The sequence below is a fragment of the Callithrix jacchus genome, chromosome 4, assembly GCF_049354715.1.
Source record: "Callithrix jacchus isolate 240 chromosome 4, calJac240_pri, whole genome shotgun sequence".
In the NCBI taxonomy this organism is placed as follows: Eukaryota; Metazoa; Chordata; class Mammalia; order Primates; family Cebidae; genus Callithrix; species Callithrix jacchus.
Window position 1 is genome coordinate 55,811,372 of NC_133505.1, and position 14,047 is coordinate 55,825,418.

General features: G+C 43.7%; 2 protein-coding genes across 12 annotated transcripts in view; one reads left to right on the forward strand and one right to left on the reverse strand.

Moving 5' to 3' along the window:
• Nucleotides 1-3,232, reverse strand: part of TNFRSF21 (TNF receptor superfamily member 21) — a 79,704-nt gene extending 76,472 nt beyond the window's left edge. For both annotated transcript variants that reach the window (XM_008994545.5, XM_002746620.7), the window contains exon 1: nucleotides 2,738-3,232. In XM_008994545.5, the coding sequence (XP_008992793.1) occupies nucleotides 2,738-2,833 (96 nt within the window). In that variant the 5' untranslated portion in view covers nucleotides 2,834-3,232. The remainder of the gene's footprint in view (nucleotides 1-2,737) is intronic.
• The window catches only part of LOC103792451 (uncharacterized), a 64,820-nt gene continuing 52,593 nt past the window's right edge, over nucleotides 1,821-14,047 (forward strand). For 5 of the 10 annotated variants that reach the window (XR_013534259.1, XR_013534256.1, XR_013534257.1 and 2 more), the window contains exons 1-3: nucleotides 2,135-2,581; nucleotides 3,513-3,746; nucleotides 4,255-4,434. Coding sequence is in view for 5 of the 10 variants with exons in the window: in XM_078369359.1 (XP_078225485.1) it covers nucleotides 2,832-3,302 (471 nt within the window). In the remaining 5 variants the exon portion in view is untranslated. Of the gene's footprint in view, nucleotides 3,747-4,254; nucleotides 4,450-14,047 lie in introns of all 10 variants that reach the window. The other 5 variants (XM_078369361.1, XM_078369362.1, XM_078369360.1 and 2 more) reach the window with 4 other exon arrangements.

A 14,047-nucleotide genomic window follows, 5' to 3' on the forward strand; every position in this document is an offset into this window, starting at 1 on the left:
TGCAGTTGGCCGGTCATGACAAACAAAAAATCCCAACACAAAAATGATGGCAATAAATAATGTCACACAAAAAGGGAGATATTTGAAAGAAGAGGGTTAAAAGACACAACAAATAGAGCACTTTACTGGGATTACTACTCTTTAACTGCTATATGTGGGCATGTCACTAACTTGCCCGCCTCCCCCAGTAGTGTTCTGAGTACCCTGCCACGTGCACCCAGGCTCCAGTATCTGGTGTTCGTCATGTTCGCATGGCCAAGGATCCCACTGGAATAAATACTTCCTGGAACAGTATATGAGATCATCATTTTACACATTAACAAAGCCTGTCCTGTGGACTTGGGCATGCAGAGTAAGAATGTGAAAGACAAAAGGCATTTCCTCCCCACCCTGGATGGGGATTATAACATAGTCCCTGATGACTTCTAGTACACCCTCCAGTCACCCTTCAGGATGAAGGGCTCAACCTCATGCCATTCCATGAATTTAACTGAAGCCTTTTTAGCACAGCTAGCAGAAGAATAAGGAATCCTGTATTGGTTATCACTTTGAGACTGCTCCTAAGCCCCATTATAAATTTTATTTTATTTTTTAACATCCAAATTTAAATTGTCAGGTCTTTAGTTGCAAATCCAGTCACAATGCTTAGGGTCAGTTGAGTTTGATGACTTTGTATTTTGGTTTTTGAGACAGGGTCTCGCTCTGTCACTCAGGCTGCAGTGCCGTGGCACAGTCACAGCTCACTCACAGCAGCCTCAACATTCTGGGCTCAAGCCATCCTCCCACCTCAGCCTCCTGAGTAGCTGGGAATACAGATGCGTACCACCACACTCACCTAATTTTTTTATTTTTTGCGGAGATGAAATCTCACTATGTTGCCCAGGCAAATCTCGAACTCCCGGACTCATGCAATCCTCCCACTTTGTCCTCTTAAAATGCTGGGATTACAGGAGTGAGCCAGGGTCCCTAGCCTGATGATTGAAGAAAAGGAGCTGGGCCCTTTCTCAGTTAGGTTAAAGCAACCTACACTTTGATTACATCAAGACCTTTGTTTAATTACCTACCTTATGCTGAAAGGTAAAATAAATGGAGTATTGCACAATGACTTAAGATTTAATCTGGAAATTGACTCTATGAGGCATATAATAATCAGATGTGTTAGAAGCACCCGACACATAGTAGTGGATCTACGAACGTGAAAAAAGAAACGATAATAGTTGTCAGTCCACTGATACTAGGATCAATGTTCCCATGGACCTAGATGTGTTTTTCTCCACACTAAGACTGTCAATCCAGGTTCACTGTCCCACGAGATTCCCCCGCTGCTGCTTACCACCCATCACACTTGTTTCAAAGATATAAACCTTGACCATGCCATTATAATAAACAGGCAGAAAAGAGTTTCTGAAGGGAGACTGGGGCTTTTCTCATTATAAATGCTAGCACTAACAAACTTTTCTTTAGTCTCTCTCTTCCTCTTAAAACACACACACAAGGAACCAGAGTGTCTCTGTAGGATGAATTCCCAGTCCATAGCAACTGCAATGCCCTAAGATCTGAGCAGTTCTTGACTGGCCAGGCGTTAAGCCTTTTTGGGGAAGGAGACAGCAAGCCTGCTTTTCCCTTACACAACCCTGCCATGAAAACAAGCTCTTGTTTTCTGTTTTTGTTTGGTTTTTAGCTAAGAATCACCATCCTTTCTGCAGGGATAAAATATAGGCAAAGGAAGCTCAAGGGTATGATCTCAAATTTTCTTCCACCCAACTTGCCCCTTCACCCCAATATTTGGAAATAAAAGGAGAGAATTTGTGGGAAGTAGAGGGTAAGTTTTTGGTCAAGGGTGGTTTCAGGCTTCACCAGATATGTGAAGGAGGATAGATATGTAGGGCACAACCCAGTTGTGGATGCAGTTTGGGCGATGAGGGAGCCTGCACCACCCTGCAGGGTCACCTGCCTAGTCACAGGTAAACCAGGGATCGGAAAGACTGGAGGGAATTAACCTTCCTTTATACACATCTCCTTCTCCCTCCCCCCATTCGAGTGCCAGCGCGCTGGCAGGCTGGAAGCCGGCGCTTTGGAGGCACCGGAGCATGGGTCTGACGGTTATATTCTGGCATGCAGAACCTAAGACCCCACCCGAGCCAAGCGGGGAGAGAGAGGAGGGTAAAGGGATGGAGGAGAGGGCGGCTTGCGCCCGGCTGGGGAAAGCTCCACGCAGCAGCACCCGGAGGTCCGGTGTCCGGCGCGCCCTGGTACCACTCTCTCCACTGCGGTAGCATCCCGACATGACATTGCAGCTGCAACAAAGCGCCGGCCTACGCCGTCCCTCGAAGCCCCACACCGCAGCCCCGGCCCCACACCACGCAGAGGGGCAGTGGCCGTGGGCGGGGGGCTGTGGCTGCGGGTGTGGGGAGCGCGAGGTAGGCCGAGGAGGGGAAAAAGCCCTCAAATGCGCAGAAGCCGGGCGGCCACCTAGCGCCTCCTCCAGCAAAGCCAGACTGCAGGGAAAACAATTCGTCTTCGTTCCCGAGCCCCGGCGGAGCCCTGCAATTCGTCCAGATAACCTAGACAGGGCCCTGCGGTGAGCTGCCTTCCCTGGCAAGCCCCTCAGTCCCCGCAACCCAGCCGGCTTGGCCCCGCACCTCCCAAAGCCCCGGCCCGGAGACCCGCCCCGCTCCGGCAGAGCGGCTCCTTCAGCTCCGGCGCCGCCGCCACCCCTGGTCCCCCCAGCGCTCACCAGGAGAAGGGAGCCCGCGATCATCGTGGCTGTGGCTCGGCGGGCGAAGCGGCTGCCGGAGGCGAGGACGGTGCTACTGCTCGCAGAGGTCCCCATGGCTGAGCCGGGGACTCGCAGGGGCGCCTGGGGCGCGCGGCCCCACGGCAGCTGGAATCGGCGGCTGCTTCTGCCCAGCGCCGCATCCACCGCCGCCTCCCGGGCCGGGAGCCCATCTACCTCCAACACCCCATGTGCACTGCTGCAGCCGGGCCGAGGAGGGAGGCGGCGAGGAGGCTCTAGGGGCGCTCAGCACCTGCCCAGCGGCGCGGCCGCCCAGGCGGGGAGAAGCCGCCGCGACTGCAGCCCGCGCCTCCGGGTGCTCTCCTCAGACAGCGGCTGCGGAGAACCAGGGAGGAGGGCTGGGCGCGCGAGCGCGAAGGAACAACTTCCCATAGCGAAGCTTCCAGCCGCTGCCAACCACCCTCCTCCGCTGCCCAGACTGGCCGGCGAGGGACTGAGTCGGTGGCCACCGGGCGCGGGGACACACGTGGTGGCGCCGAAGGGGCGGGGGACCGGCCCTTTGTGATGTCACCCGGGAGGAGGCCGGGCTCTTTGTGCAGTTGGAAAAGGGAAGGCGTTCCAGGTAGAGCGGGGAGGGAGAGGGTGCCCCCTGGCGTTCGCTGAGGAAATTGCATCCGCCTGTTGACCCAGGGGAAGCGCTCAGAGAGCATCACACCCTATAGATCTAACTTTACTTCTTTCCAAGATGATTCCAACTAAATTATTTCTACTGCAGACGCCTTTCGATGGTTTCGGACACGATGGTTAAATCAGAGAGCGAAGGTGGATAGACCACAGAGTACTTAGATCAACTGCCTGACAAGAAAAAGAGGCCTGTGCATTGCTTCTCAAACTTTGCTGCGCTGTGGAATCTCCTGGAGAGTTGAAAACATGTATATTGATTCCTGGGCCTCAACTATGGAGACTCTGATTTCATTGGAACAGGACATAACCTGGCCTGGGGATTGAGGTTTGTTGTTGTTGTTTGTTTATGTTTTAAGATTTCAAGATGATTTTAGTATGGGGCAAAGTTTGAGAACCTCTGGGCTTATGAATGCAAGTAAGGAAATCTAAACTAAAAGTTAGATTCCAAACCCAGAGTCACTGGTGTTGGGTCTGTGGTTAGTCTTGGAGAGAGTTTTGAACTCCTTGAAATGTGACAAAAGACGCATTTTCCTAATTTAAAAATCAAGTGTTTTGAATGGGGTTATCACTGAGATTATTTTTTTAAATCACCCTTCCCCCCAAAAATAATGCTAAAAATGTTTGAGTTGACTTCCAAAGCCTTTGTCAGGATGTAGATGGTAGAAGTGGTAGCACTGTGCTTCAGAAGAACTGGAGTTTTCTCGTGGATGCTGGCATCTCACACATATAAATGTGAGATAGCATCTGTTATCCCTTTCTTTGTTTCACCTGGGGAAAGGACGAGTCTCCTGACTGTGGCCACCGTTTCTGGTATCGTGTTATCCATCATCTAGGTACTGACAGCACATGGCACACTGTATTGACATTACTGCTTCAGCCATCTGGTCCACACCCCTCAACTGGGAGCCCTATGGTGCTGAGCTTATCCTAGCCTTCCTTGGTCCCTTCTGCTTCAAAAGAAGTTCACTATTTAAACTATCAGCTTCAAGATCCAACACCCAGTGCTTCTGAAGGTAACTTGCTAAGTCGTAAGTACCTACTATTTTCTTTATTAGTTAACATGTTGTCCTTTGATTCTTTGTTCTATGCATACTTTGGAAGAAGCTTAAAATTAATATGAGGGTTAATTCCAATCTATCATTTCAAACATCAGTCAGTACAGTATTGTCTATAAATGTTAGAGTGAAAAAAGCTGCAGTATATAACCACTAGTGAAATTCAAAGAAGTTCTAGAAAATATTCCCACTAAATATGGAGTTTTGGGGAGAGGATGATGGTTGGACTTGCAACTCTCTAGCTATTTTCAGAAGCTGAAAGAGTGGGGATATGTGCTGTGTTTTCATGCATAACTGTCAATTTTTTTCTTCAAAGATTTAAATGACTGGTCAATACTATTATAAGGTTGAGTTTTTCTTTTTTTAAGAAGTTACATAGGTATTAAAGAAGAGGGGAAGTTTCAAATACGTTTTTATTTAGTCCATTTTACTCCTTGCATCCAAACTCACATTTTTCATGGTAATATCTGATTGATTTGCCCTAAAGACCTGGGCTAAACTTGAGTTTAGTGTCTGGGTTACTATGCAGGTATAAGAAGTTCTTCTCAATTATCTGTCTTCCTAAAACTAAAAAAAAAAAAAAAGAAAAGAAACTCTTACTTGTGCTTGGACCACTTTTAAACTTCATGAATGCTTGGTATTTCATTAATCACATCAAGTTGAAATTTAGTATCCATTTTGAGAGATGAAAAAATTTACTCAATTCTGTTTACTACTAACATTTAAATACATGTCCCTCTATAAAGTGACGGATTATAGATAATCTGAATCTAGATGCAGTGGGAGATTTCATTACTTTGAGTTGAAATGTATAAATGGCTTCCATTTTGAAGTAACGAAGCTGCAACCATTAAATAACTCACTGCCACATTTTCAATATGGTAACTTAGACATGTTTGTTTCCTGGGAAAGGATAAAAATGTAATGATACATAAGGAAGTTTCTTCCCAAGTTCCAAGGAAAGAAAAGATATGTGCTGATAAATCATAATTATAGCTAAATTTAAGGTAAGGACTAAATGAGTTAATCCCGTCTCATCGTTGCCATAAAAATTACTCTGTCTCCACCCTCCATCCTAAGTTTGGACTTTCTTTCTGCCAATGTTGTACAATTTTCCTAGTTTTCCAACTTCAAAAATCATTGCTAATTCTTTACTCTTCCTTAGAATATTTCCAATTAACCTGCTTTTCTATTTTTTTTTTTTTTTTTTTTTTTTTACTATTGTATCTGTCTTTCTTGTTAAAAACCTGATATACACATCTGGATACTGAAGAAATCACCAGAATTACCATCTTGCTTTATTTTTTTTTAACTTATCCTGCACACTTTTGGAAGTTCTAGTAAAATTTCATTTTTTAAAAATCTAAGTACCCACTCTACATAATGAAAATAACAGTTGTCCACATTCTGCAAATTGACTGCTGTATGACATTCTGAGCCAGTCTATGAAGGAATGACAGAAAGTTGACAGGAAAAGGTGTGAGCATAGAAAAGGTGCAGGAATTAGCTGAAGCCAAACTTAAAGGGAAGAACTTAAAATATGTCTAAGCAAGGCTGGATGCAGTGGCTCACACCTGTAATCCCAGCACTTTGGGAGGTCAGGAGTTCAAGACCAGTCTGACCAACATGGTGAAACCCTGTCTTTACTAAAAAAGAACCTGCTGTTCTTTGGCCTAAAAAGGAACATTGGTCAGTCAGCAACAGATTGCAAAATTAAGTGCATGAGCATGAGATTAATCAAATCTCCTTGGTGACATGCTACAAAGATGACACTTTTGGATGAGATCAAATGGCGATATAATTACAAAGTAGGTGTGGTTCCAGAAGCTTCCTTCTCTCTTGGATGATAAGAAAGGAATAATTTGAAAACTAAGATGTCCAATCCCTTGAGGATAAGATACCTCTGTCCCACTCCCAAGAACAGTGGGGCAATTTATTTCCCTTCTGTTAGGAAAGAACCTGCAAAAGGTAAAGCTCGATGGAAAAGGGAACTCATCTGGAAATACCCATTCCCATGTGCTTAGGAGTCCACACGTGTAATGTTTTCATTTTGCTGCAAACTTTTCTCCCAATCCTAAATCATTTCTCCCTTATTGCAAGAGTTGGCGTGAAAATAGACCTTGTTCTTTACCCTTCCCCGCTCTTGCTAAAAGAAATTTTAACAGTTTACTCAAAGGGCAGTGAGCTTGGGGAGCCACCAGATATTGAATCAAATCTTCATTATACCACTTATTAACTGTGTAAATTTAAGCAAGTATCTTAATTTTTTTGCATCTTTTCACTTGTAAGACAGTTTAAAAACTATCTCATAGTGGGGATATGAGGAATAAATGAAACAAAATTCTATAAAATTTCCAGCACAGGGCTTGTCTCTTAGTATTTCCTCGATAAATTAACTTCCTTTCTGGAATCCCTTTTTGAAGGGATAGTCTTTTATAAACTACTCTGGTTAGAGTAGAAACATTGGGTTGGAAAGTTTGAAATTTCTTTAGACACATGAGAATTTAGAGTTCAGATGGATAGACAAAATGCTTACTCAGATATTGATGCTATGTGATGTCATAAAAGATGTAATAGCCAGGAGATCTGACTTCTGGTCTTGGCTCTGGCATTAACCAGAGGTGTGATTTTGGACAAGTCACTGCACTTCACTGTGTCTGCTTGGAATTTTAAGCTTCCTCATGTGAAAATGGTAAATGTGGACTTGATGATCTTTTATGATTCTTTTTCTGTCACTGAAGTGCTAGGATACTAATTGGATCATGTGGCATATTTCTCTTGGTTATGGGAATTGTGGGCTGTTTCAAGTAGGAAAAGAGTAGATTGAAGAAGGAATTATTTGAGAAGTAGGAGGTCCAGGCAGATGCTTTGACGTGTAGAAGGATCATGGAACATAATTAACTTCTGTTCAGGAGTTGTTTGTCCAGTTCAGGATTTATCAAGCCATTGGCATCTCCAATGTTTTGATTTGTTATCTCTCTCTGACTGGTCTCTTTCATCTGCTCAATCACCAAGTAGTTACTGAGGGCTTGCTTTGGCCCAGTGCTGTGCTAAGAGGCAGAGTTGCAAGCAGAATATCCAGCAAGATCTCCGCCTTCCAGAAGCTTTCAACAAAACCAGATGAGATTAACATACATGAAAGCATACAGTGCAGACCCATAATTTAGGACCAAGATATGTGGCCCAAGTTATACATGTATAGAAGGACAAAAAAAATTATTGAGGGTTGGGTTACTTAGGGAAGGAAGAATTGGTTATTCTTGAATGTGGGGAAATTTTGTATGGAAAGAAAACAGTTGGGTTTCTGAGCCAATGAAGCAAAATCAGCAAAGCTGCAGAAACAAGGAAGACATGACATTGCTATTTGATACTCTAAGATGTCTCCCATCTAATCAAACACAGTGCCCTCTTCTCTGTCCTTCAGTCTTGCTGAGCCTGACGTGTATTATCGCGGTTTCTAATCTATCTACCTCTCTCTGCTTTTCCAGTTCGTTATCCCTTCTCCTCTTGTCACATCACTTGCCCCAGAGCCATGCTGCAAGCCCTCTCCCTGTGGCCTCTCTTACAAGGTTCATCCAGTTTGGCATAATTTTGCCTTTATTTGCTCAAATCTTAACCTGTGAACATTCAGCCTTGTTAAGTCTTGTCTCCACTAACAGAACTCCATGCTATTTAATTCAGCTTGGTCCTCACTGCTCAGTGACAATCAAGCATCTTTTTTTTCTTTCCTTCAGATGGAATCTTATTCTGTTGCCTAGGCTAGAGTGCAGTGGTGTAATCACAGCTCACTGCAACCTCTGCCTCCTGGGTTCAAGCAATTCTTCTGCCTCAGCCTCAGAGTAGCTGGGATTACAGGCATGTGCCACCATACCTGGCTAATTTTTGTGTTTTTAATAGAGATGGGGTTTTACCATGTTGGCCAGGCCACTTTTGAACTCCTGACCTGAGATCCACCCACCTCAGACTCCCAAAGTGCTGGGATTACAGGCATGAACCCCTGTGCCCGGCCACAATCAAGCTTTTGTCTTTCACTTCTCATGGCATTCTGCATGGTGATTGCCCCAACCTCTCTTTTTGTTTTTGTCAACTCCTCTGCCCACCCTCCTTGGCCCTTTCACTCTCATCAAATAATCTTGAAGATCATGATTCTGTAATATAAGCTCCCTCCACTTCCTTCTTTACGAGTTTAAGTAGGCTGGTCATGGTGGCTCATGCCTGTAAACCCCACTTTGGGAGCCCGAAGTAAGCGAACTGCTTGAGGCCAGGAGTTCAAGGCCAGTCTGGACAACATGGTGAAACACCGTCTCTACTAAAAATACAAAAATTAGCTGGGTGTGGTGCATTCCTGTAATCCCAGCTTCTTGAGAGGGGGAGGCAAGAGAATTGCTTGAACCCAGGAGGTGGGGGTTGCAGTGAGCCAAGATTACACCACTGCACTCCAGATTGGGCAACAGAGCATAACTGCTTCAAAAACAACAACAGCAAAACCCCCAAACAACAGCAACAACAAGAACAACAAAAAAGAACTCTTAAGTGTTTATCTTTCCTCTCCTTTTGTTTTTTTACTTCTGTTTTAATGGTTGAAGCACCAGTCCTTCTTGCCAAGGCTGATGTTTTTTTCCTATGATCTTGAGTTCACTGGTCTTGCCTCCTCTAAAATTGTACGTCTTTTTTCTCTTGCATCTTGAAAATCTCTCTTTTCTGGTTTTCCCCATACCTACGATGTCCAAGTGTCTTCATCCTTAAATACATAAATCAATAAACATGTAAACAAATCAAAGTGTAAGACCCCTTACATTTTACCCTGCAACCACTTCAAGTTACTCCTTGGTCTTTCCTCTTCTTTTTAGCAACCAACTTTTTGAAAAAGTAACTGTTTTCTTCCAAGTCAGTTTTCTTATCTCTCGTGAGTTTGGTTTTCCTCTCATCAAACCACAGTTCGCCCTCCCACACCCTGCCACGTTCCCAGTCCTCCTGCTCCACAGATCCTTCAGCATATGTGCTGCTGAATCCATCTTCCCTCCTGAGTATGCATTGCCATCTATTGGCTTTTATATTGTAGCATTATCTTAAGGTGTCTAATTTTCCGATCTCTCTTTGTTTCTGCCTTATTCTTTGTTTAGTTTTCTTTCTCCCTAAAAATATAGACATTCCTGATGCTCTTTTTTTCAGCCCTCTTTCTTTTCTCTCCATGCCTTCTCCTTGGTAATGCATTTATTATCACAGTTTCAGCAATGATTCTATTCCTTTAACTCTCAACTCTCCACCTCTGGCTCTGTGGTGCAGTCAACACCCATTTTCATTTCTAGCAGTTTGCTCAATGCCACTTCTTCAATACAGACATGGCCCTCAAACTCAACGTCTCTGAAGCCATTCTCCTGTTAACAAGGCCACAGCTCTTTTTGTGATCACCGTTTCTGTTTTGTTTTGTTTTTTCATTTGTTTGTTTGTTTTAATAACAACACATTTCTTCCCTACTCATAAGCCTGGTTCCCAGAACTGGCTCTGACTCTTCCTTTTCTTTGCTTTTTCATGTCTCCTACCTCTACTTACAGCTAAGACCTGTACTTTCACAAAGATATTTTATATCTTTATATGTCTTTCCATTTCTTTCTACCAACAAACTCATTGAAGTTTTTAAAAAATTTTGCTTAGCTAAATTTGTTAGCTTTATACCTGGGTTACTTCTCACTAGTCCCTCTCCTCTAAGACACTTGAACACCATGACTAAATTAATCTTCCTGCGTAACAGACTTGATTATTTCTCACACTTGCTCAAGAACCCTCAATGGCTTTCTAGTGATTGGAAAACTGTATGAAATTATCAATGTAGCATTCAAGGCTCTTCACAGTATAGCTTCAAACTCATCATCCACCACTCTCGGCTACAGAAAACATGAACATCTCACTGTCCCCAGAGAATACCTTGCATTTTCCTACTAAGTGATTTTGTTTACTCCATTTTCTCTGTGTGGAATCTCTACCAGTTGAAATTATCAAGCAAAACTAATTTTAATATTTCTCTCTTTGATATTTCTCTTCTTGATTCCATTCAATTCAGCAAACATTTATTGAGGACTTGTTATGCAATGTGTGCCATACAAAGGTCTATAAAGGTAATCTTTGGGCACAGGCAACAATATTGGGAAGACAGCCATACATATAAATATGTTCTTATTATCATGTTCTGTAATGAATGCCAAGCATAGAGCCTGGCACAGAGATTATGCGATACAGATTTGTAGAATGATTGAATAACTAAATATTTTATGAGATGCAAATAATGCAGTATTAGTGTACATGAAGTAAGGATTCATTTCAACTGAGAGACCACAAGGGAAAGCCTAAAGAGGTAACTGGATTTCCAGCAGAGGGAGGCTCTGCAGTCCAGTGGTTAAGACCATGCACTCCACAGAAAGTTAGATTTGATGCCATTATTCTGGAAACCATCTGCCTGATAAAGAGGGTCTGGAAGAAATAACCTTCTCTCTCCTGAAAATTCTCACAGTGTTTCTCCAACCTGCCCTTTCTACAGAATTCTTCCTCACATCTTTCTTCTTCCCAGCATCCAGGACTTCCCCAAACTTTTCTGGGATCTGTCCCAAGAAAACTCCAAATTATTTTGCATGGAAAACCTTCATGTGCTAGAGAAGAAAGTTTTACTTTGTTATACAGAGTTCTTTGGCTTCCTTTGTCTTGACATCATGAACCTTGCCTTTCAGTTACACATTTCGCAGAACAAAGGGGTAGTTTTTCCCTTTTCGTAACTCCAAATGAAGAAATCTGACTCCATTTATGATGAGAGCTAGGAAAAGCTTTAGGACTCTTTAATTTGAAGTCCTACTGATCACAGCATATATGAAACATTTACTATGTATCAGGCACCATACAAGTCTGTTATTTACATTATCTCATTTGATCCACACAGAAAATTTTTGTAATATGTGTTGTTAGTGTCATCATTTCCACTTCGTAGATGGGCAAATTGAGGCCGAAAGAGATTTTGTGACAGACATAAGGCACTGATGGGGACAAAATTTGTACCCAAGTCTTGTGGCTTTACATAGCTCATCTCTTTAGCTAATGTGTAGAGAACTGCCTTGGTTGTTGGTTATTGCAGAAGATCCCATGGGTAAACAGGAACTACAGCTACTCTCTTGAGCAATATTGTTAGCTTTTGTAATTGGTAAAGGCGGCAGTTGAAACCTCTGACAAATGAACAGAGAAACAATGTTATTAGCAATAAAAAAAAAACTGGATCCAAAGTTATTAAGTAATGAAAATGTAATGAACAAGTGGGATTCATCCTAGGGACTCAAGAATAGTTCAACATATGTAAGACAATAAATGTGATACACCATATTAAGAGGATAAAGGACAAAAACCATATGATCATTTCAAAAGATGCAGAAAAGTCATTTAACAAAATTCAACATCCTTTTATGATAAAAACTCTCAACAAATTAGGTATAGATGAAATGTACCTCAACAAAGCAAGGGCCATATATGACAAATCCATAGCTAACATTATATTCAGTGGGGAAAAGTTGAAAGTGTTTTCTCTAAGATTCAGTATAAGACAAAGATACCCACTCTTGCCATTTCTATTCAGCTTAGTACTGAAGGTCCTGGCCAGAGCAGTTAAGTAAAAGAAAGAAATAAAAGGCATCCAAATTAGAAAGGAAGAACTTAAATTTCCCCACTTGCAGTGACATGATCTTATATGTAGAAAATTTTAAGGACACCATTAAAAAGTTAAAGCCAATAAATGAATTCATTAAAGTTGAAATATATGAAGTCAGAGGAAGATCCAAGATGGCCGTTAAGGAGCAGATCAGGATTGCAGCTCCCAGTGAAAGCGCAGAGAGTTAGTGGATACCACATTTCCAGACAGATCTTTATTGCCCACAGACCAGGAGATTCCCAGGCGGAGGAGCGCCCGGGGTCACCAGCACAGCTGTTTGGGCTGGCGCAGCTGTTTTGCCAGCACCCCGGCACAGCGGTTCTCCATACAAAATACACTGGTCTGGTTGTCTTTTTAAGCTGGCAATTGGAGCTCCAGGAAGGCAGAGTCACCCACTCATCTGATTAAACAGGGGACTGAAACAGGGAGCCAGGCCAGGAGATTCCCAGGCAAAAAAGTGCCACAAACCTCAGCGCCATTGTTTCAGCCAGCACAGTGGGTCGCCACATGGGGAATCACACAGATCCTGGCACCTTTTCAGCAGGCAACTGGAACACCTGGGAGAGAGTCAACCATTCAACTTAAAAAAAAAAAAGGCTCTGAGGCAGGGAGCCAGGTGATCAGGTTCAGTGGGTACCACCCCCACAAACATAAAACAAAAAAATAGCAATTGGAAATGCTCTGGGTTGAGAGTTTCATGGCAAGCACAGCTGAACCCTGGACAGTCCAGCTCTGTGGAGGAGGGGCGTCCGCCATTGCCAAGGCACTCCACCCTTATGGAGGTGTCCACCATTGCTGAGGCAGCCCGCCGTTGCCGAGACAACCCACCATTGCCAAGGCAACCTGCCATTACAGAGACAACCCGCCATTACAGAGGTGGGCTACCATTGCCGAGGCAGTTCTGACCACACCCATATAAACAGGACTGCAGGGAAGTTTACACAGCAGCAGGGCAGAGCCCACAGCAGCTCAGCAAAGCCTCTTCAGGCAGACAGTGAATAGGCTGCCTCCTTGCTGGGCAGGGCAACCCTGAAGAAAAGGCAGCAGCACAACAGAAACTCACAAATAAAGCCCTGATACCCTGGGACACAGCATCTGGGGAAAAAAAGGGGGTTTATGACTTCTGCTATAGCAGACTTAAATGTACCTGCCTAGCAGCTTCGAATGAACAACAGAGCTCACAGCTCAGCACTTGAGCTCCTACAGAGGACAGACTGTCTCCTCAAGCAGCTCTCTGACCCCCGTATGTCCAAAGAGTCAACTCACAAAGGACTGATCAGACTGACATTTGGCAGGCATCATTCTGGAACAAAGATAGCAGAAGAAGAAATTGGTAGCAACCCTTACTGTTCTGCAGCTTCTGCAGGTGATCCCCAGGCAAGCAGGGCCTGGAGTGGGCCTCAGCAGTCCTACAGCAGAGGGGACAGACTGTTAGAAGGAAAACTAAGAAACAGAAATAACTTCATCGACAACAAACTGGATGTCCACTCAGAGACCCAATCTGAAAATAAGCAACTACACAGATGACAGGTGGATATATCCAGAAAGATGGGAAGAAACCAGCACAAAAAGGAGGAAAACACCCAGAACGAGAACACCTCTCCTCCTACAAGGGATCACAGCTTCTCACCAGCAAGGGAACAAGGCTGGATGGAGAATGAGTGTGAAGAAATGACAGAATCAGACTTCAGAAGGTGGGTAATGAGAAACTTCTGTGAACTAAAAGAACATGTTCTAACCCAATGCAAAGAAATTTAGAACCTTGAAAAAAGATTTGACAAAATGCTAACAAGAATGGACAACTTAGAGAGGAATATGAGTGAATTGATGGAGCTGAAAAACACAACATGAGAACTTCGTGAAGCATGCACAAGTTTCAACAGCCGA